The sequence below is a fragment of the Loa loa genome (assembly GCF_000183805.2).
Source record: "Loa loa unplaced genomic scaffold supercont3.47, whole genome shotgun sequence".
Classification (NCBI taxonomy): domain Eukaryota; kingdom Metazoa; phylum Nematoda; class Chromadorea; order Rhabditida; family Onchocercidae; genus Loa; species Loa loa.
This window is the reverse complement of record NW_018108227.1, coordinates 121,719-143,328: the sequence shown is the minus strand read 5'-3', so window position 1 is coordinate 143,328 and position 21,610 is coordinate 121,719. Positions and strand designations below refer to the sequence as shown.

The following is a 21,610-nucleotide window of genomic DNA, read 5'->3' as shown; positions in this document are numbered from 1 at the left end:
CAGCACGCTACGAATGGCTTCTCTTAAGTGAACGTTGATGAAGGCCATCTTTCTTAGACTATTAATATTGAGATATGCATAATTGAACATCTTTTGATTTTTAGCGGTTTTTCTGCGCTGCATATTGCGACAAAAATGTGTTCATACGATGTAATGGAAATACTGATAAATTGGGGCGTTAATATTAGTGAATTAAATAGCTGCGGTCAGACAGCACTCCATATTGCAGCCGAAAAAGGCGATATTGATTTGTGCAAGTAAGACAGTTGCTCTTACATTTTCTATGTCTCTATAAAAATATGAAATTGCGATTTCTTTTATACGTTAGCCTGTTTTCTGGTGCTAGATCACTGAAGCATTAATTTAAAACAAGGAGAGCAAGGACAACATTTTCAAATTCACTTTCCGGTCGGAATCCATCATCTTCTTCCAGATAACTGATTACTATAGAATTAATAGGAATTTTAAGTGAAATGATGGACACCTATTTCAGACGACTGCTAAACTATGGCTTACCAACCGATTTGAAAGATAATGAACAAAAAACAGCAGCTGATATCGCGGGAAATATTGAAATTAGAGATTTAATCAGTCGTTGGGGCCTAGAAAAAACAAATGCCATAGAAAAGCGCTGCAAAGTAATGGAACATCTAATTTTTCCAGATATTCTTGTGAGCTTCGACAAAAGATCTTGTTTTAAAATGCCTGCGTTCTCATTTTTCTTGTTTTCAATCTTTTTTATTTTTAACTGATAGTCGAATTGTTTTCTAGTTCTTCATTCGTATGACTTTTTTTTCGAAAGAATTTCTGTTATTGGTACCGCATAGGTTGTTCTTTGTCGTAGATAGTTAGTGATGTCACTTGAATGTATTACATCAGTTAATTCTATGAATTACATGTTACCTAATTAACCGCTGGTTCAGGTTCTCTTTTGTTTTTGAAATTACGATAGTAGAATCTTTATATGTATAATGTGATCGATATAATTCAGCTACAGACGACATAATCCGTCATATGGACGAATTAGAATAATAAATTATGTTTCAGTTATTTTTAGACATTTTTTTTAAAGGGGAACAAAAGTATAAAATGTAATAAGCGAAAAGGAGGCTGTAAATACCATCCTGAAAGCCGAAATCATGGTAGTGGTTCTGGAGGTAGTGCGCTGTCAAATAAGCTTGAAGCAGCAGATGTGCACTGCACTGTTTTACAACGAGAGGTGCAAAAGAGACATCCAGAAGAAGAAGATTTACTAGATGCTGCAAGATGCGGTGATCTCTGTACAGTAAAGGTAAGGCAGATTTTCTCATCTGTGCTGTTCTGTACCTTTTATTCCTCCAGCTTTTCCTCTTAGATTTATTACTTTTTCACTTTTTGATTAGTGAGACGAGATCAAAATTGCATTATAAATTTTTTGGTTCACACTTCAACTGATAATCCAAATGATTATTTATTGCCATCAACATTTCTATAAGAATGACGCATTTTAAGATGCTAGGCCTCATCTTACTTTTCACGTAAGTTTTTCACATAGTTTTACACTTTACTTTTCACGTAGTTTCATGTCATCTTTTCAGCTGCTAAAGAGCTTATCTCATGTGCTACAAGACAAATAGTTCTTTCAGACTTATTATACAAAATTTATACAAAATTATAAGAAGATGTATATTGTAGGATGTACATACAAAATGTATACTGTAAGATCTGTGGTAGGTTCGAATATGTTTGTTCATCTTAAAAATTTTACAGCGCATAATTGAAAGCTGTGGAACAGAAATTATAAACTGTAAAGATTTTGATGGTCGTGAATCAACACCATTACATTTTGCTGCTGGATATAATCGGGTAGAAGTGCTGAAGTATTTGCTAGAAAAGGGCGCTAATGTTGAAGCAAGAGACACAGGGTATGAAATTCAAATTTGGTATCTACACATTAGATTTGATAATCTCCCATCTGTTTAGTTGAACTAATAGATATGGGTAGCCATCATTACGCATTACTTTTCTATTCCAAGAAAGCCAAATATCAAAAGAAAGCAAGATCTTTAAAGCTTTTTGCCTTTCATTAGTCTCTTTTCAGTTGGTTGGTTCCGTTGCATAATGCGTGTGCATATGGCCACTTGGTTGTTGCAGAATTACTTGTAAAGGTTAATTTCTGATACTGATTAACTTCTATAAAAGTCACATGTTATATTAAGGTGCGCATTTGTTTTGTTCGTCCGTTCACTTTATTTTGTGCACTAAACTTCTTATCATTGTTCTGATGAAAGTCCTCAAAGTATTTAAAATATAATTTTTACTTTTAATATCCTTATCCGTGTTTTATCAACTGATAGTCACGACTTTCATGTGTGCAGGATTCAAGTGAATTCTAAACTCATTTAATGCTAGAGTTGCTGTACAAGGCTGCTTCTTAAAGTTTCTATGCTGTTTATGTGTAGTTGTTGGAATTCCAGCATGGCGCTAATTTAAATGCCATCGATAAGTGGGGATATACTCCTTTACACGAAGCTGCGTTAAAAGGGAAGTTTGACGTCTGTAAACTTCTTCTTCTTAGTGGTGCTGACCCGAAGCATAAAGGACGCGATGGCAAGAGTCCATTGGATGTTGTCAGAGAAGGTAAGTATTTATCTCCAAATAAACATAGTCACAAAAATAATTTTCGAATACTTTAAAGGCAAGTAAATATAAAGTGATTTTTGCAAGTATATGTAGATTTTTTTAGATATCCTTACCCTAATACCAGCTCGCAGCATATTTATATTTTAGGGGCGGAAGATGTGTATAATCTTCTGCGTGGTGATGAAGCGGTGCTTGAGGCAGCGAAAGAAGGTGATGTTGAAAAAATTCGAAAAATCGTTATTCCAGCAACTGTTAATTGTCGCGATGTTCGAGGACGTCTTTCAACACCATTGCATTTGGCTGGTGAGTTACCTTATCCGTATCCAAGCATTCCAAAAGAGGTGTGCAGTTGTGGCAAATGCTTTGTATTACTTACGGAAAGTGAATTATGAAATGCTAAAAGAAAAACCTTTACACTGCTTTTTTTTTTTAATTTTTCTTTTATCAACATGATTACAAAGTCTGAGATATATTTTATGCTGATCGCTTCCCAAATCCTTCCGTTTTGATAGGAATTTTATTTGGTAAAAATTTATTTAACACAAATTTTTTTTTAATAAATTTATTCAGTACAGTTTTTCTTTGTAAAAATTTTAAGAAATTTATTTAGTAGAACTTTACTAGAATTTTAATGGCAAATTTGTTTAGCAAAAACAGCGAGAAAGTTGGTTTGCTTCAGCTGGCTATAATAATTTGGAAGTTGTGCAATTTTTGCTTGAAAATGGCGCAGAAGTTAATTTGAAAGATAAAGGTGGTCTGATACCTTTACACAATGCAAGCAGTTTTGGACATCTGGAGATTGCCGCCTTGTTAATTGAATATGGAGCCGAAGTGAATCATCCTGATAAATGGGGATATACTCCTCTGCATGAAGCTGCTCAGAAAGTAATGCAGTCGAAAGACTTTCTGATATCTCTCTATTGGTTTCGTCAGGACGATGTTATGAAATTACCAATTTATTTATTATGATTCACTGAAATTATCTTGTACAAGCTACCATTGAATAGGAGAGAATTGATAAGTGAATCTTGTAGTACCCATCAATCAATTGTTGATCAATTAATTGATGGATACTACATTCTCTTATTTTAGGGTCGTACTCAGATTTGTTCACTACTTCTAAATAATGGTGCAGATGTTACACTGAAAAATAACGAAGGTGTTACTGCGCTGGATATCACTATTATGGAAGACACGAAGGAATTATTGATGGTAAGCATTCTTTTTTTTTTTAAATTTTATGCTATTTGCGGTAGCAGCTTTTGGGGGAATTAACGTTATTATTAATTTCCGTACATATCTGAAAAATAGTTTTGACGCATCTGTTTCATTCAGAGTGCAGTGCCGGTTGATCTGAAAAAATTACCAGCTGTCCATATTGTGGATGATACAAGTGGATCAGTAGTTGATTTAACAATTTCATCTTTTGTGCGGGAAATTTCGAATAATGCAGTTGATGATATGCAATTAGGGATGGTCAGTTGTTCGAGAAATGATGCAAGTTTAGGGGATAAAAAAGTAGTGTTTTCTACTGCTTCGAAATTTTTCGTTGAAAGTTTAATTTTATTGATTTCCTGTTTCAAGTATTTCAGGGGTTTGATGGAAAAAAAAAACACATGTATTTTAATATTCGTAGTCCAGGTTTAAGGTCGTTGCAGTTCCTTTTCTTTTAATAGTTAAGCAATTAGGACGTTGTAGTTCTTTTTTTTAAATAATTAAGCAATTAGGCTCTTCGGATGGACCTCATGCTAAGACATGCTAAGACTTTATATCTGAATTTATTAAATTTAACTAAGCGATAAAAACAATTTTTACTTTAAGAGCAATTGTAGAAAGCATGCACAGTAGTATGACACTGAGCTTTAGAATTTTAAAATTAAGTGCATTGTGACCTTAAGCTACGTTTGTTTTTGCGACATTTGTTTTTTAGATTTTCTAATTCGTGAGTAGGTTAGTGTAATAAAGTATTCCACTTCCAGCGAGAGTGTAACGAGTATGAAGCAAACTTTTCTATGGAAGAATATTTGCTATCGATTGGTCTTAGTTCGCTGTCGAATCTGTTTGCTAAGGAAAAAATTACATTAGATGTTCTGGCCATTATGACACATGATGATTTGAAAGCGATCGGTATTGATGCTTTCGGAACTCGATTTCGATTACTCAAGAACATTGGAAAATACATACGGAAAAGTAAGGGATTTCATCAATTTTTAATGCGCTTAGAGTGGAACTGAATGGTCAAAAGTAAATTATCTTTTTTTCCTACTTTATTATTTTTACCATCTCAGACAAGGTATGAGGTTTCGAGATGATTATTCTTAACATGCTTGAAGATAGTTTAACATGGATCTAAGGAGTGACATATATTTTATTGTTTGCTTCAATGTTCAATATAAGCGTGATTATCTCAGCTATAATTAATCATTGTTGTTGGGTTATTTGTTAGTAGTGTATATGAACTGAAATAAAAATTGAGACAGTGCTTGTTTTGAAATATCACAGTTTGCCTTAACTATTTGTTGGTATCCCATCTGGCCGTCTTATTTTTCTTGCCATATGTAACTCTTAAAACATTTATTTAGGTAATGAAGATAGGAATTCGCCGAGTAATATTCAGGTACCAGTATCAGTGGGTACAGTGCTGGTACAAATCGAGCGTTCAAATGAAATCTTCCAACAAATTGAAGAAGGATTGAATTTTACAATTGTATCACACCGAGATCTTGGTTTGGGCGGAACTTACACCAAGTTTGAAGTGATCGAAATACAGAAAATTATTAACAAAAGAATTTACGAAAGGTGATAAATCTTTATCATTGTCAAAGAAACGACAGTTTCTGAAGACTGGGAGAACAAACTGGTCAAGAGTAAACGATATATGGAACTGTTAGGCAGCAATAATTTATAAAGTCGGTCAGGAGTATATAGACAGGCAGATAATTAGAATTTGTTAAATGCGAGTTTTTAAGACAAAGTTTTCTGAAAAAAATTCCTTTTCCCGGATTGTCTTTAGTCTTCTTTAAAGTAAAAGGCTTTTAAGTTCATCTAACTGTTTAGCTAATTTCTAACTTTCAAAGTGTTCTTTACAAAGATATGTACGACGTCGCGGAGATATAGCTGAAGAGAACTGTGGTGAGCATAACGAGAAGTTTTTATATCATGGATCACCGTTTATACACTCCATAGTACAGAAAGGTTTCGATGAAAGATATTCATATATGGGTGGTATGTTTGGTGCTGGTGAGTTAACTTGGATTTGTTCAAATTTAAAGAGTTGATGAATGAAAAAATTCTTTTTACGGAAAATATTCTTGTGCTCGAAATTTTTTACTATGAGAACTTTGTTTTGCTTTTCTTAAAATATATTTAGTATTGCATCAAGTACACTTAGTGATAATCTCAACTTACGCACTAAGAAGTCGTAAAAGATTCTCATGCGCATTGAGTCGTAAAAGAAGACATGTAATCAGATTATATGAAGGATGGATCATTTAATTCTCATACGCATTGAGTCGTAAAAGAAGACATGTAATCAGATTATATGAAGGATGGATCATTTATGTAACCGTCAGCAACTTTTGTTATCTAGTAATTGATTTTGGAATTGGGAATTACCTGCTTATTTTTCCAAGTGGCAATTTTGTACTATGGTTTCATACTACTGTGTGTATTGTGCTGCAGATTTGATTTAATCATAGTCAACTTAAAATACAATTCATATAAAAAGCTTATTTGACTGAATTCAAGAATTCTTATAGGTATTTATTTTGCGGAACATTCGAGCAAAAGTAATCAATATGTATTTGGTATGGCAGGTAGTGGTTGCAGTCTTCACCATGATCGTTCTTGTTATATTTGTGCACGACATTTATTACTTTGCCGAGTGACGTTAGGAAAATGTTTTGTACAGGTAAATTTGTTCCATAGTTGTTTAATTTTACCGAAATGAGTTCATGAAACGGTGAAGAATGAAACAGTGTTGGAAACATTAAGGATTGCTTTTTTATTTCGGCTACTTTGAAATAGATGGTAGTGAAATATTTCCTTCTACTCCAACTTTATTGCTTAATAGTATTTTTGTTCTTTTCGTGCAGGTAATAAAAAATATTTCTTTTTGTAGAGTTCTTGTAACAAAATGGCACATTCACCACCTGGTCATCATTCAGTGATGGGGCAGCCGCGTGTTGGTGGTTTAAATTATCCGGAATATGTCATATATAGAGGGGAGCAAGTAAGTAGTTCTTTTATAGTCTTTTAGTTCAAATTTTACTTGTTGGTCACTATTCTTTTCAGAAGATATTCATGAATTAGGTACTAAATATTTTAAAATAATAAATGTGAAAGGGTTATTTACAAGAATGAATTTTGAATTTTAAGAGCGTGAGGTAAAAGATTTCATTTATTTCTTAAATTTGGGAGACAGCTATTGAATTCTTGCATAATATTTTCGAAAAAAGAATGTTTAATAAAAATCTGCATAAGTGTTTTAATGTCTTAGGTTGGCGGATTTGACCAAATTGTAAAAATTCATAAAGGCTCCTACGTCTTGTCATTGGTAAAGCTGAGAGAGGTTGAAGCTTCGAAAATATGCATAAATATGAATTTCATGTATTTGACATATAAATATCAATACTTAATTTTTGAAGAAGAAACATTACTTTGTAGGCTTATCCGGAATATGTGATCGTTTATCGGATAGTTAATGACAATTTGGGGCCTCCTTTCTAATGGTTGTTTCATTTTTCTTCACTTTGATCATTTTCATTTTTTTCTCTATACAGTTGAAAGATTTTTTACTCCAGAAAAATTTAAGTCTGATGTTCACATCTCGTATCCAGAGCGATAGAAATATTTTTCAAACATGCTAAGGATACGAAAAGGAACGCTTAAAACGGTACTTTCCAAGCATGACATTTTTTGGTTATTTAATAAAAAGACTACTTAGTATTCGATTACTTAGTAAAAGGATACAGGAATTTTCTCGAAGTAGAGAAATCCAGCATATTTCTTTGAATTGTATTAGGAAATTGCCCAGAACTTTGAGCTTTAAAGATTAGTTTTTCCGAGATCTTCTGTTGGAAAGAATTTCAAGTCCTTTGAAGTTTGGAAATGTTTTTGGATTCAACATTTCTATTTGGTTTTCAGAATTTTATATTTTCTCGGTTTATTTTCTTTTTGTTGGCAGATGTGAGGATAGAATTCATTTGTCAGGAAAAATTTATGGGCATTAATAACGCCTCATTTTTTTGTAAAGTAAAATACTTCAAATAGCTTTTCTGAGGTTTTACCCTGATAAATAGTGTCAACTAAATCAAATTACATTATTTTCAAGAGATAGAAGAGGAAAGGAAGAAACAATTTATTATGACTCAAATTTAGAAGGGTTGCTGAGGTTCGACAATTGTGTTTATAGGAATGAAGTTCTTTCCTACAAACGATAATGTATTTGCAGAAACCGTGAGAACGGTTTCTCCTGACGAAACTGGTGCTTTTGCTTGTCTATAGTTTTTATACTCTGACATAGCAATGCAGTGTATAGTATTGGAAAAGAATGTCATCATCATTTCTTCAGACACTTTCGTTTCTGGATTTGTTTTTTTTAAATTTTGTGTGTTCTTTTTTTAAACCGTTTTGTATCGGCCTGAGTTTAGCTATTCTATGGTTAGATTGGAAATGCTAATGAGGTATTGTGATTGTACATATAAACATCTTAGATCAAGAACGGTTTTCTTTGTTTACCTTTTCCCCAAACATTTCAAAAGAATCGTTGAATCATGTTTCACACTTATTTTAGGAAATTCAAATTTCGTAGTTTTAAAATTTCAATGTATAGAGAAGTGATTCATACAATATAATTTTTGGTCAAGAAATTTTGTCGGTCTTCTATTTGTATTTGTTTTCTTTTCTTTCCTTTGTTCTTATGGTGTTTGACTTCTTTTGTTTGCTTGTTCCTTACATTCGATTTAGCTTAGTAACGTTTTCAATTAAAAGTTAAATTGATAACTAGTGGAATATATTCCCGTTGTTTGCTTCATGTTTCTATCCTCTTCTCTTCACCCCTTTCCTGCTCACGATTAATCGCTTTTTGTGTGGATCAAGTCTAACAGTTTAAAGGTATATGCGTTACTTACTTGCAAACTGAGACTGAAGTTTGATGTGATAACTTTCCGTTTTGGAATTAAAGAACTCCGTTATGTGAAAAAGATGCACATCTTAATTTAGTTTTAAAAAAGTTTTGTTAGAAATCGCAAACTCGTTAGAAACTCAAGGGGATAAAATATTAGTTTTGCAACGAAATTAACGTAAATCCGGTGCAGATATTTCATGAGATTTCTTTTATAAGCAAGACGTTTGGGACAGTAGTTCTTGTTTCTTTCGCTTTTGTTCATGCGAGACCTTGTCCCAAATTTTAATTCAAGAGCAGAAAACACGGTTGGGAGCTGATATGACCGTTCATTAAGATAATCTGTTATCAGCAAAACGGGTGGTGGAATGTGTGGACATGGATGAAACTGTTCATTTAACTGAGAATCACAACATTATTCATTAGTTTTAGCATTATAAAGTGGGAGGTTAGATAAAGTAAATGTTACGTTGTACTTATTTCCAGTTTTGCGGAGGTCATGGCATGCAAAATACAAAATATATGAGTAACACAAGAGCTCGGCTATCTTCAAAATTAGTGAATTAGTGGTCCACTCTGAATATGCAGTTTTTATTTATCGTACACGCCTATATATCAATCAACTTACCAAGGTCAAGTGATGCAGATGCAGACTGGGTTGGACGGGTCGTGTCGGAGATGGTAGGAAGAAAGAGAATGAAGATACTTGCTGATTCATTGATCAATTTCACAATAGTTGGTATTCGTTTCCGATGTGTGGCATGTCGTCGTTTCCTTTACATGGAATCAGTATGACGTCCACAAATTAAATAATAAGTGAAATCTGAGGAAAGCATCGAGATGTTAGCAGAGTACCGAAAGAATAAGTTACCGAGGCTTTTACAGATTCCTCGATAAAATACTTTCAAGAATCGAAATGCTAATTCTTCCAGTACTTCTTTTGAATGAGATAGCAAGACAAATTTGCCTAGGGCAGGAGTCTCTAATTATGTACAGTGATCAGTATTTCTTTTATCATCGCTTGTTTACCAGCCAAAAATAATTTATTTTGCTTTGTGACTAAGTCATTCTGTTGCTCTATTAAATTCTGTTTAGTAATGAGTGATAATGTATAACTGTTGTCACCAAATGTGGCAAATGATCTTAGCTGCATTGTCTTTAAATATCCGTTTCTTTATTGTACAAAAGATGGTGAGTTGTTTGATACTTAAAAAGGGTTGTGTATGACAATCTTTGAAGAGTTTATCACTGAAGGATTCCCTTTTCCGCTACTTCGAGAAGGAAATAATTTCGATTCTTACGAGACTTTCAAACGGGTCTTTGGAATGATACGGGTGCAACAAAGAATTACTAAGCCTTGATGGCACTAATTTTGAGATGGTCACACCGGCTTTCACTTGTTGATCATCATGAAACAATGCGATCGAGGAGGATATGAAGAGGTGCAGTGGCCTTTTCTTTCACATGATTACCTACTATAACATAGCGAGTGAGGAGGGAAGGTCACTCGATCTTATGCAGTTCCTTCTCGCGTTGTAGTCGCTTCGTTGTCCACTGCCGTTGTGTATGGTCATTAGAGCCTGCAATGATTTTAGAGTGACTACATAGTTGTTGAAGGACAGAACGCGGAAAAGTCGCTTCCATTCTGTATCCGAGTGGTATTGACTCATCCAGCGGTGCATTTGTAGCCTGTTGGCAAATTGTAGCTGATATCTTAGGGTTTTTTCCTATTATCATTTGAAGATGTTAGGCTACTTACAAATTCCATTGTAGCTCCTCAACGAGTATCCACACCATCATTTCCAGCATTGAAACTTCCATATCTTCCGTTTCCTCCATTAAATATGCAACAACAAGGGTGAGTCTTAGGAAGAAAACGTTTATACTGTACCAACGTCAGGTTTCTTACCGGTAGGAACGTCTTGTGAAGTCATAAATCATTGGATTAAAGGTCAGGCGGGGATCCTGCTGCACTTCTCTGCATTGCTCAAGGTTCCCTTGATCTAGGTTAAGACTACTGTGCAATGGATGTACACGTATGGTTTTTTTTTCCTTAATGCTCGTTTATTAATTGAATTCGTGGTACACGAAATGATTTATTGGAAGTCAGTATTATCACCACAGATTAATTACTAATAACAATTTTTAGCATCGACTAGGAAGTTCATAGATTTACATGTCCACGGAACATCGGAAACGAATCATCAAAACTACTGATCCCAACAATGATGTACTTCGGAAAACTCGAAATATTGATAGCACCAGTTCTTCAGGATGCTCAAAAGCCGATGTAAACTGCTATGTTCTGGAAAATTTATGTAATATTCTGTTGTTTTGAGAAACTAATCGAGATTAGCCTTCAAAATGAAGCACTTGTACAGGTGATGATTGCACTGCTTGAACTCAGTCTCGAACTGTGCGTGACTGGAACTTCAGTACTGTGATAGGGGAAATCAGTTGCTTTGGAAAAAAGAATTGAATTCTTAGTTACTTTAGGGAAGAGAAAAATTGCATTATATATAATGGTTTTAAAATGTTTAGGAAAATGGTACAGTTGAATCGTCAAACAGATTGGCTTTGAAGGAACCAGCACCGTATAGTGACGATCCGGAAGTTATTGCGCAACGAGCATGTATTGATTATTCGCAGAAAATTACTCTTGAAATGGCCAGAAGTGGCAAAGGTAAATGGTCACCAGAATAGAAATTGAATTACAATTGATTTAAATCCATTCGCGGTTTAAAGTGTTTGGACTACGACAGAATTTTCCAGCTGGGCGCCCCGTGCGTGTTTTTGCTGATGGTGTCTATGATCTTTTCCATTATGGTCATGCGAATCAGCTGCTACAAGCAAAACGTGCTTTTCCGAATGTGTATCTTATCGTTGGAGGTATGGTGCTTTCCTGACTTTCTTTTTTATATTATTCAGTTTTTTCTGGTATTTCAATCCCCATAATTTTCTCCATACTGTTTAGTATGTAGCGATGCAGAAACTCTCAAATACAAAGGTCGTACAGTGACATCAGAAAATGAGAGATATGAAGGCGTACGCCATTGCCGTTATGTTGATGAAGTCTATAGAAATGCTCCATGGTTTTGCACTGTAGAGTTCCTAAAAAACCTGAAAGTAGGCGAATTTTATTTTGATTTTGTCTGTCTTTGAAACTATAATATTGTGACTAACGATGCTGCCTAAGCATCAAAGTTTCATATTTTCTTGAGAGATAAGTGTGTTTGAAAAGTTTTTAGTACTTTGAGTACCTGTGGAAATCCGCTGGTCTTTTTTCCTTAATTTGTAACTTGATCGTTTCAAAATTGTACTTAGCGTTTTAAGATATAGAAGTTAATTACTTAGGCGGTAACTTTCTTCCGTAAATTGTCTAAATTAATGGTTACTTTTGCTTGCATCTTTAATCCTTCATTCACTCTATTTCATCGAAGATCATACTCTTTAACTGACTTTCCATGTTTTAGGTTGACTTTATAGCGCATGATGCGATACCATACGTTGCACCTGGCGATGCAGATCTTTATGAGAAATTTCGGCGAGAAGGGATGTTTATCGAGACACAACGAACGGAAGGCGTTTCAACGAGTGATGTTGTATGCCGAATAATCCGTGATTACGACACTTATGTGCGTCGTAATTTGCAGCGTGGTTATTCTGCTAAGGACCTCAATGTTGGATTTCTTGCTGTAAGTTTTGATAACTGTACCACATATAGTAAATAATTATTCCGTGATACTGTGCTAATGTTTTTCTGATTTATTTCGAAATTCTCACAATAATTTAACACTGAATGGTTAATGCAGGCGAGACGTTATCAACTCCAGAATCAGGTTGATCACTTGAAGCAAAAAAGTTTGGAAGTTATACAGACGTGGCGTAACAAAAAGGATGATTTTATTCGTGGTTTTTTGGAAACATTGCAGAAAGATGGTGGAATCGGTTTTAATGTATGTTTGTTCGCATTTTTTAAAATTATAAGTCGTCATGTGGGGTAAGAACAACATTAAAAAAAGAATGATACTGAGTTTCCGTAAAAGATAATCAATGTCTCACTCTTCGTTTTTGACAGTAGCACTCAGGGTTTTTTTTTTTTTTAATGGGAAACAAAATTGTTTTGGGATTCGATGGGAACATCCAAATAGGATAGAATTGATCCATGCATCAGTATTCGTCATTGCATTGTGCAAGGTTTTTGTTACAATTTCTTTTCTTTCCTCTCTCTAGTAAATCCCACAAAAAATTAATTTCAAATAACATGGTGATTATAATTTGTGTTTGTTAAAGATGATTTTCACAATGGAAATATTTTTAAATTGCTAGGAAATCTAAATGCAGATGTTCAGTGGTGGAGCTTATTTCCAACTTATATGTTTTTTGATAATTTGTAGGTTGTTGGTAGCAGATTAAGGACGCTTGTTTCACGTAGCCCGTCTCCATTAGATTATGAGGAGCAAGCGGAAGAGGACACGGTAGATGCAGCATCTTATTGTGAAACGTCTTCAACAACTAGTTTTGCAAGTACTAGGAATGAAACCTACTAATGGTATATTCAGGCTGAATATTTGTTATACTTGTTAATCTAGCTTACAAAATGCCTTGTTTTTTCTTTTTTCGTTTTTTTCTTTGTTGTAAATCCGACATTTCTGCTTATTTTTCAGGTTATTGCCTTATTAATTGTTCTAGTTATGCTTGTCTCTTTCACGAAGACATTAATGCAGTATTTCTTACAAAGTATTATCATACGTTACATATTGCATGAGAGATTTGAAGAACTTTGTTTAGACAAATGTGAAAGCAGTCGCAACGCTTGACCGATGTTTGCATAACTAAAAGCCTTGATTGTTGGAAAAAGTAACAAAAAGAAAACTTATGCAAAGTACTTTATGTGTTTTAGTATATCATAAGTCGCATTTATCTAATTACTAGGCTTAGAATATATATTAAGATGTTGTTTGTTTTTTAAATTAAGTTTCCATATTCCCTAAATTTAAAATGCTTATGTCTGTTTGTTTAACTTAAATAAGTCTGACTTCAGCAAGATTTGCAAACTGATTCTACACTACTGTACTGGAGAGAATTCACGTCTTTAAAAGTTAGCGAAACGGAAAGATTGGAAGTACCCTATTTGTCTAACATTTTTTTATTCCGAAAAATCTTGCTTATGTCCTCTTTGCCACGTTGGCCTTAGAATTAAAAATGTTATTCTGGCTATCTTTAATCTCTTTGCAGTTCGAAGAACTAAAACCCTATTACTTTCGATATTTTGGGCTTCTGAGTTTGTTACTTTTGAAATTCTAAATTGGCCGCTAGAACAAGATAGAACAAGTTCTTATCTATTAGAACCAGTGCATTATCAATCATGTTTAAGAAAAGCACATGTGATATTGTGTGTTTTTTGCATCATGCTTCATATTATCTTTTCCACTTTAATTCATTTTATTTCACAGGCAGTATTTGAGTTACGCTATGTAGGTTTGAGTAAGTTATAATCAAATGAGTTTATACTTAGAACAAGATAAAACAATTTTTAAAATTATATTTGTACTTTGTCTTGGGCGTTTTTCTTGTCATCATTGATTCCTTTCGTCAGGAGCAATTGTTGCCAATGTGATATCCTTTCTTGATTTTGTTCCCACATATTTTAAACCTTCACTTTATTTTCAGACAGCCACGAGGCATTCAATTTCTTAAAACTTCTGTGATTCGTCATTGTATTAATTTTTGCCGCTTTCTTTTGAATTGAAAACCACTTCATTCATTTGTGAAAGAGTTAGATTATTTTTATAAATTTCAAATGATGTCTTACGATTCCGAAATCTTGAACTAAAGTGAAGGAATATTTTGTTACGTTACGAACCATGCTGCAATGAATTAGCTGTCAGTAAAGTAAAGTACTCAAAAGTCTAGCAAAGAAAGTCTGTTCTAAGCATTGAATTTGAACATCTTTGCTTTATCATTACATCATCATTTATTCTGTGACACTCCACATAATTCATATCTTTTCTACTGGTCTTTCCTTTCGTTAGATTCATTTGATGTTAATAATATAATTTCTTGCTACTTTCAGGAATTTATCATGATTAAGTTCTGGAAAGTTGTTTTGACTGCATAACTTTCCACAACAGTTCTAGCAAGTTAAAATGGAATAAATCTGTATAGAAGAATAAAAATTATTTTTCGTATGGGATTAATTCTGTAAAGGAGTTGTAACATGAATGGTATTTTTGGGCACATTCAAAATCATTTCCAAGGAAATTGATTTAATTTAGAACACTAACCGTAACTTTCGATTTGTCGCATCCAATCATTTTCGTGTATCTATGTTACTTATGCCTTGCATATGAAGTTTCGTGGCAAGATTTTTTGATTTGTTACGAGAAAGTTAAGTTAATAAAGATTTCGTGCAGTTAATATTATGTGCATTTCCAGGCATTTAGCCGTAAATGCTTTTGTGCATTGTGCAGGTTTTTCCGAAGAAATATATTATTATCTGTCAGAATTTGAATTCTAGTTGTAATTCAGGTTTCATCGTTGGTGGTATTCCATACGATGCATAGGAACTTCAAGTATCTAGTCGAGAGCATGCAATGATTGCTTTTCCTAAATGGATTTTCATCCACCAAATCTCGATAGTAACGAAATTCAGAATTACATTCTTAATAAACAGGAAAAGCGGGCAGTGGATTCGAGGCAATATTCAAACTGGCATTACTTCAATTTCGGGATTTATAAGTGGTGCTCGTTAGGCTGCATTTGTTGTTTTATTTTCATTCATCTCACTGTCCCAAAGGATACCGTTGTAATAGAGTGGTGAATTTTTCCGTTTGGAGTCGTAGAATTACTTGGATCCAGTAGAGTAAAGTCCAACATGAATGGTTTCGAAAAGCCAGCTTTTGTTAATCCTTGTCTCGTGTTTGAAACTCGAGTAATCTTTGTTAGCATACGGTAATGTAATACGGAATCTAACTTCTTCTGAAAGAAGATTTACAAAGTTGTCTTCCTTTAAAGTTTATTGTATTGTATGTTAAAATTATTATATTGTATGGTATTTGCATTTTTTAAAAGATTCCTTTGGTAAAATTTCCTCCCATCCATTAATGTGTTGTCATGATTTGTGGTTGACTGGTTGAACACACTTCTAATTGATTTCGACAATTTATATAATATTTCGGAATTTGAGTGTTTTGGAGAAAGTCAGTAGTTGCTATAGTATGAAAAATGATTCGAAGTTGGCGTCAGATGCGACGTCATCCGGAAAAGAGAAAACTCGGCGAAAAATACCGCTTAAAGTAAGCGGTTTTTTTTTTCTTTTGTTATTGCTGGAGTATTCCCAGGGGATGCAATTTCTTTGGAAAAATACAAGGGTTTTAAGAAATTGCTAAAGGCAGAGTAGAAAGAATGGACAATTTTTGCATAAGTGATTCATTTAAGCTTCTTAGGAGTAATCAGCTAGTTATCAGTTTCTTTGTTGTCAGTTTTCGAACCGTTTCAATGTTAAGCACTGATTTTTCAGATTGTTTTACGTCGATTGCCGGCAGCTATGACATGGGAGCAGTTAGAAATTCAGTTAAGTCCAATTCCGGAATTCGAATTCTCTGAATTTATCGTTGCCAAGTCAAGGTCCGTCTTATTCCTATGTAGCATAAATTCGGTATTCTTTGTAATTTTGTTCTCAGTTCTCGCACGGTTTTGTACAGTTCGTCGCGATTCAGTTCTTTAATATATAATTTTGCATTTATTCAGTGGAGCAGTACTGATTAAATTAAATTTTTCCATGGAAATTGCTTGATCTGTCTAACATGAAATTACGTTAAAATTTTTGTCAAACTTGAAAGTGTCGTATTAATTACTTTTGTAATCTCTATTTTCGGTTTTTTCTTGGAAATTTCTTTTAATAATTCATTTTAAAAATATTTTACATGTCTTTTGTTTGGTTTCATTGCTCCTACACCGTCAGTTTCATATGATTTATTTTCTAGTGAAGGAATGTCGTTTTCGAGAGTATATTTCGTTTTCAAGAAAGATGATGATACTATCGCATTCAAGGAACGTTTTAATGGATATGTTTTCGTTGATAATAAGGGTGATAAATTCTTCCACATATTTTTCAAAATTTAAACTTCGGATCAAAAATCGGTGATTAGTCTGTATGAAAGTTGTACCCCATGCAAACTCTTGCTTATATTGAAGTGTTTTTTATTATTGCTGATAATAGGTAGTGACCACATTATCATCGAACAGTCTCATTCTGAAGGTGTTGAAATAGGCTAAATATGCTCCAACAGAAATAAAGGCTTTGATCAAAAATTCTACATAGATTTTGCTGTTATTTACACCGTACATTTGAGGAGGAGAATCTGTTGGCATTGTCGAGCTTGCGCCAAATCCAAAAGTTCCACACGACAAATTAGAAACTGCCAAAGAACGTGATTTCAAATGTGGTACTATAGAAACAGGTTTTTTTGAAATACAATATTTTCATGATTCATTTTAGTATCTTTGTGGTATTAATCGAATTTTTATTCCAAATAATTTAGATCATGAATACAAAAAATTCTTGAGCGAAAGGGAAAATCCGCAAAAACCAGATCTAATACCGGTGGAACAACTAATCAAAGAAATCGATGAAAAGGAGAAAATGGTTGAAAGTGACTTTTCTCTTGATGAATTTTTTATTAACTGGGATCCAAAATTCAATTAAGAAACTAGCTTCAAACATTACGAGTTATTTTTATATATCAGGAAAGGACAAAAAAAGCAAATGAAAACTAAAGGGATAGAAAGAGAATTGGACAGATAAAGTGGTATTAAAAGAAATGAAAACAGATACAGTTTTTTTGGAAACCTGGTTAAGGAGGTTTTGGTAGAGTAGTTACATTGCCGTTACCTTTGAATCTTTGATCAGAGATTTGGTAATGTTAATTCTAGTTGTAGCAGTTTGCAGGAATCCTAAGAGACAAAGTAACAATACTCTTAGACATAACCTTTATCTAAAGTATACTTTTTGAGTGACTCCTTTTCAATTCATTGATTCTGCAAGATACCCAAATGAATGTTCTGATGCATATCAAGAAATTTATGGCGATTTTGCAACTAATTTATATGCTTATATAATTACTGTCGCAATGATTTTGCTGTAGTTAGTGATGCACAAAAACTATCGTCTCGTAAAATACAAAAAGCGTTAAAAAAAAATGTTTAAAAAGGTCAAGAAAAAAATTTCAAGAATATAATGTGTAGGCAAGAAAACACTGAAGCGGGTAGTATTGCCACAGTTTTCGTCGATTGTGGAAGGGAAACAGTCTAACTGGGATGAGTGGAAAATGATGTGGAGAGGAAAATTTTGTGATTTTTATAATCATCCGTTGCATGATTTCAGAGAATGCTGTGCAGGAAACACCGCTAACGCAATACATGATCAGAAAAAGTATCAAACGCATTGAGGTTGTTCCTTTCTTGAAATACTTTTTTTCTTATTCAAGAGCACTAAATTGATGGTAGCATTTGTCCCTTTCTTAGCTATAGAGAAAAATATATGATCTGTATTAATTATATTCACAAGTAAATAATGCGTTATACTGTCCAAGATTTTCACTGCTGTTATTGGATTTGTTTATTAGTTTTCCCATATTCCATTTTTCACTGTCAAAGATTTTCTGTTTTCTTTTTCATGGTAATATTTCAGATAAATTTTATCTTCTAATTCGATAACATAAATGAGTTCTTTTGAAAAACTTATAGGAAAAGCGACGTGCTCGTGAAGAGGAGAAACGTGAGCGGTTGGAGCGTCGTTATGAAAGTGAACTGAAAGATAAGCAGGACCGGCAAGAGGCAAAGAAAGTGACTGAGTTTCGTAACTCGAAGTTTGAACGAAGCCATGAAAGTTCAGTGAAGGAAAAAGAAAGGTTGTCAAAACTGCAATTTTCCTGCACGTATTGACATGTGTTTGACTTTTTGACCTGAAATGAACATGATATTCACATCCATTAGTGATACTTTTAGATGGAGTGGCATTGCACATGCTATTCTCATATCCTTCGTAAGTTTGGGATTGAGGATATTGAGCGAAAAAATAGTTCATAGTGTAAATCATTTGATTCATTATGTTTGATTAGGAGATCAATAAGATGGAAATTTTCACAGGATAAAAATTCGAACATATCGATCCAATGATTATAGCCGTAATGGTATGATGGAAAAAAGCAGTAAATGGTGTGATACTAATGACCGTAACAAATGTATTCAGTCACCGAAGAAAGGACATGATACGTTAGGTATTTAATTTATAATGTGGGTAACGGGATATGTATCATAAACGGGTCCAAAGTATGGGAAGTAATTCAAATTCTCTCTGCAGCCAGCAACTATCATTTTTCGAATAAAACGAAGCAGAATGATGAAAATCAAAGTTTCAAAGCTGAAAAAGTTGAAGGATTGGAAAGTGAGAAGAAAATAAGAAAGGAGGATGAAACTGTCTTCAATAAAATTATATCATCGAACGATATTATTGGGCCAACGTCGTACGTCTTCTTGAAGTTTTAATTTAGGGTTTTTTTTTCTAGTGTTTGCACTTGCACAAAGATTATAATGTAGGATAAAGCATAGAAACAGAGTTACTGGATAACAAGACCGACAACAGGACTGATACATTTCAAGATATGGTAGCAACTGACACGACTGAAATGCAACTAAACGTTTGGTGGTCACCATGAAAGGAAACCGCCTTGAAGCAGCCATCAGTGGTACAGATCACTCAAAAAATGAAAAGCAGTGATTGTAAACGTATGCATGAAGTCGATGCATCCAGTTTCAGGTTATTAAGATATTCATATAATGGGCGAAATTCTCAACGAGTTGCAGAAGCACATCTTAAAACTGCAAAACTTCGTAGTATCTTTTACAATAGGTTATGGGATGAAATGGCGGAGTGACATTCATGCTTATCATGCACTTGGTGTAATGCTAACTTTTCTTAACTTCCTGTGTAAAATTTAGAGTTGTGAATAAATGCGGTGAGTGTTTCCAGATCGGACAAATCGAGTACCAAAATTTCGAAAGTAGTAAATCGAATGCTAACGCACAAAATCACAGCAACCAAAAAAGATGAAAAAACCCCAGACGACGGAAAGAAGGAAGAAAAGACTGAAAATGGTTTTACAAAACCTCGTCGTAATAAGGTGAGCAAATTAACAAACTTCCTGGCTGTTAGGACTTCACTAACTCTGAAAGAATTTATAGCTTTCTTATCATGTGTGCGGAGTCACTTGGTCGTGATATGTCCATGTCCATGGCTGTTTCGTTCAGTTAACGGAATCAGAAAATTGAATTTGTTCATTGCATTGCAGAGGCTGTTATCATACTTCACAATTAATCCTGTTTCATGCTGTTCATTTCCGAAATTGTGAAATTAAATGTTGTAATATAGTTGCTGACTGTATTCTATGAAGCATTAATCCAGTTCACTGGTAATTCATGATATCCAATTCAAGAAAGTTTTCTATGTCACAAAATTTCCCTTTCTCGAACTATGATATGCTCTTGTTTGCACACAATACTCATAAATGAATTTGCATCATTAGGTTAGAAATAAGACGAAAGGGAAATAAGAAATCTGAACAGTTATCCTTGAAAATAAAATTTAGGTAATGATGCCAGTTATATAGATTGTTCGAAGCAAAGCCTTTGATAAATAATTTTTTGATTAACATTTCCTACTCAAATGTTAAATTTATACAAGAAAAGAAAAACTGGTACTACTGAGTTATGCTGTAAAAAAATTTTCCATACAGATCATCATTCCTTTTGTTCTTTGCTCTTCTCTTTTAATTTGAACGAAATGATAAAGTGATTCTTGTCTCTTTTCACTTTTGTTTCTACTGCTTTTTAAATGTGCTTCTGCGAATTGAATTTGATTTAGGATCGTCCAGAGCGTGCAATATATCAACCTTCTGCCGTTCGGCGTCGAGTTACGACTTCAGTTGCGTCTAGTTTAAATGCTGCAGAAAAAGTGTCATCAGCTTCCAAGGAAAAGCCTTGAATGTGTGAGTTAAGTAAGTTACAAATCAAAAAAAGTTTCCATTTGGGTACTTGGAGAATTAAACGCACAAACAAGATAATATGCCAAAATATTTTTGCACGGATCTGTTATAAAATGGTATAAATAGTCCAAAAATAGGACTGATTCAGAAGCTGAGTAAGGAGTTCCCATAAGCGAATGATGGATCTGAATATAGAAATGGTTTACGAAAGAGCTGTGTAGGGATCGTTTGATTTTCAGATTTGGGGCTTGTTTGAAGATCCTTAAATCTATAAAACATCATCTAACTTGACTGTGCTTATTAAGGTCTCCGTCTTCCATATTCCACCATCTGTATAGTTCCTTCTATCCTTTGATATCAGCATCGAATATTCCATTTTACTCTTATGTTTTTTACTCCTGCTAGAATAGCGCTGCACAAATAGTGTTGCAGGTATTTTCTAATCTTCGATTTAAAAAAGAGTTGTATCATTTCGATGCTTATTAGTATAAGCAGCGCACCCAGTGTGATCATGTTTTAATCTGCTCCTCCCATTTATTGGTCGCATTTTAAGGTGATTCTGCTGGCATGAAATACTGGAAGAATTGCGTATCTGAATAGTGGCTAATGTGTACCAGTGGCAACAACAGCAGCAACGATGGTTCTTAACAGTTTGTCAACTAAAAAACATACGAATTTTGGTCCAACAACTATTTTGGCCAAAAGAAATGCGAACTTGGCCAATTTTGTGAAGACTGATGCCAGTGAAACTGAAAAGCATTCTTCCTTATCAGTTTCAATTACTCAGTTAATTGATGACGAGTTCCAGCGGAAATCC

The 21,610-nt window shown here is 33.9% G+C and overlaps 3 protein-coding genes across 4 annotated transcripts in view; all 3 read left to right on the top strand.

Annotated features, from left to right (window-relative positions):
* Positions 1-7,416, top strand: part of LOAG_17181 (tankyrase-2) — a gene marked incomplete at its 5' end in the record, with an annotated part of 10,854 nt that extends 3,438 nt beyond the window's left edge. The window contains 16 exons of the mRNA XM_020449842.1: positions 105-257; positions 494-638; positions 1,073-1,291; positions 1,750-1,904; positions 2,081-2,147; positions 2,457-2,619; positions 2,770-2,925; positions 3,302-3,507; positions 3,715-3,834; positions 3,958-4,140; positions 4,602-4,812; positions 5,205-5,421; positions 5,714-5,862; positions 6,381-6,532; positions 6,743-6,853; positions 7,288-7,416. Coding sequence (XP_020306580.1) covers positions 105-257; positions 494-638; positions 1,073-1,291; positions 1,750-1,904; positions 2,081-2,147; positions 2,457-2,619; positions 2,770-2,925; positions 3,302-3,507; positions 3,715-3,834; positions 3,958-4,140; positions 4,602-4,812; positions 5,205-5,421; positions 5,714-5,862; positions 6,381-6,532; positions 6,743-6,853; positions 7,288-7,350 — 2,470 coding nt within the window. The 3' untranslated portion in view covers positions 7,351-7,416. The remainder of the gene's footprint in view (positions 1-104; positions 258-493; positions 639-1,072; positions 1,292-1,749; positions 1,905-2,080; positions 2,148-2,456; positions 2,620-2,769; positions 2,926-3,301; positions 3,508-3,714; positions 3,835-3,957; positions 4,141-4,601; positions 4,813-5,204; positions 5,422-5,713; positions 5,863-6,380; positions 6,533-6,742; positions 6,854-7,287) is intronic.
* A 2,504-nt stretch (positions 7,417-9,920) lies between these two features.
* Positions 9,921-13,590, top strand: LOAG_05103. Of its 2 annotated transcripts, XM_020446768.1 has the most exons (8): positions 9,921-10,188; positions 10,896-11,036; positions 11,288-11,429; positions 11,519-11,635; positions 11,721-11,872; positions 12,220-12,441; positions 12,559-12,702; positions 13,144-13,590. In XM_020446768.1, exons 2-8 carry the CDS (start codon positions 10,923-10,925, stop codon positions 13,294-13,296), a joined length of 1,044 nt encoding a protein of 347 aa, XP_020302930.1. In that variant the 5' UTR covers positions 9,921-10,188; positions 10,896-10,922; the 3' UTR covers positions 13,297-13,590. The 2 variants fall into 2 exon arrangements, with proteins under 2 accessions (XP_020302930.1, XP_003140688.1); XM_003140640.2 differs by lacking the exon at positions 9,921-10,188 and having other exon boundaries at positions 10,808-11,036.
* Positions 13,591-15,764: 2,174 nt separating this feature from the next.
* Positions 15,765-21,610, top strand: LOAG_05102 (hypothetical protein). The gene is made up of 12 exons (XM_020446767.1): positions 15,765-16,044; positions 16,269-16,375; positions 16,735-16,838; positions 17,104-17,211; positions 17,293-17,403; positions 18,135-18,199; positions 18,497-18,660; positions 18,899-19,029; positions 19,113-19,275; positions 19,782-19,932; positions 20,673-20,805; positions 21,347-21,610. The coding sequence occupies exons 1-11, from the start codon at positions 15,967-15,969 to the stop codon at positions 20,790-20,792; spliced, it is 1,302 nt and encodes a 433-aa protein (XP_020302929.1). The 5' UTR covers positions 15,765-15,966; the 3' UTR covers positions 20,793-20,805; positions 21,347-21,610.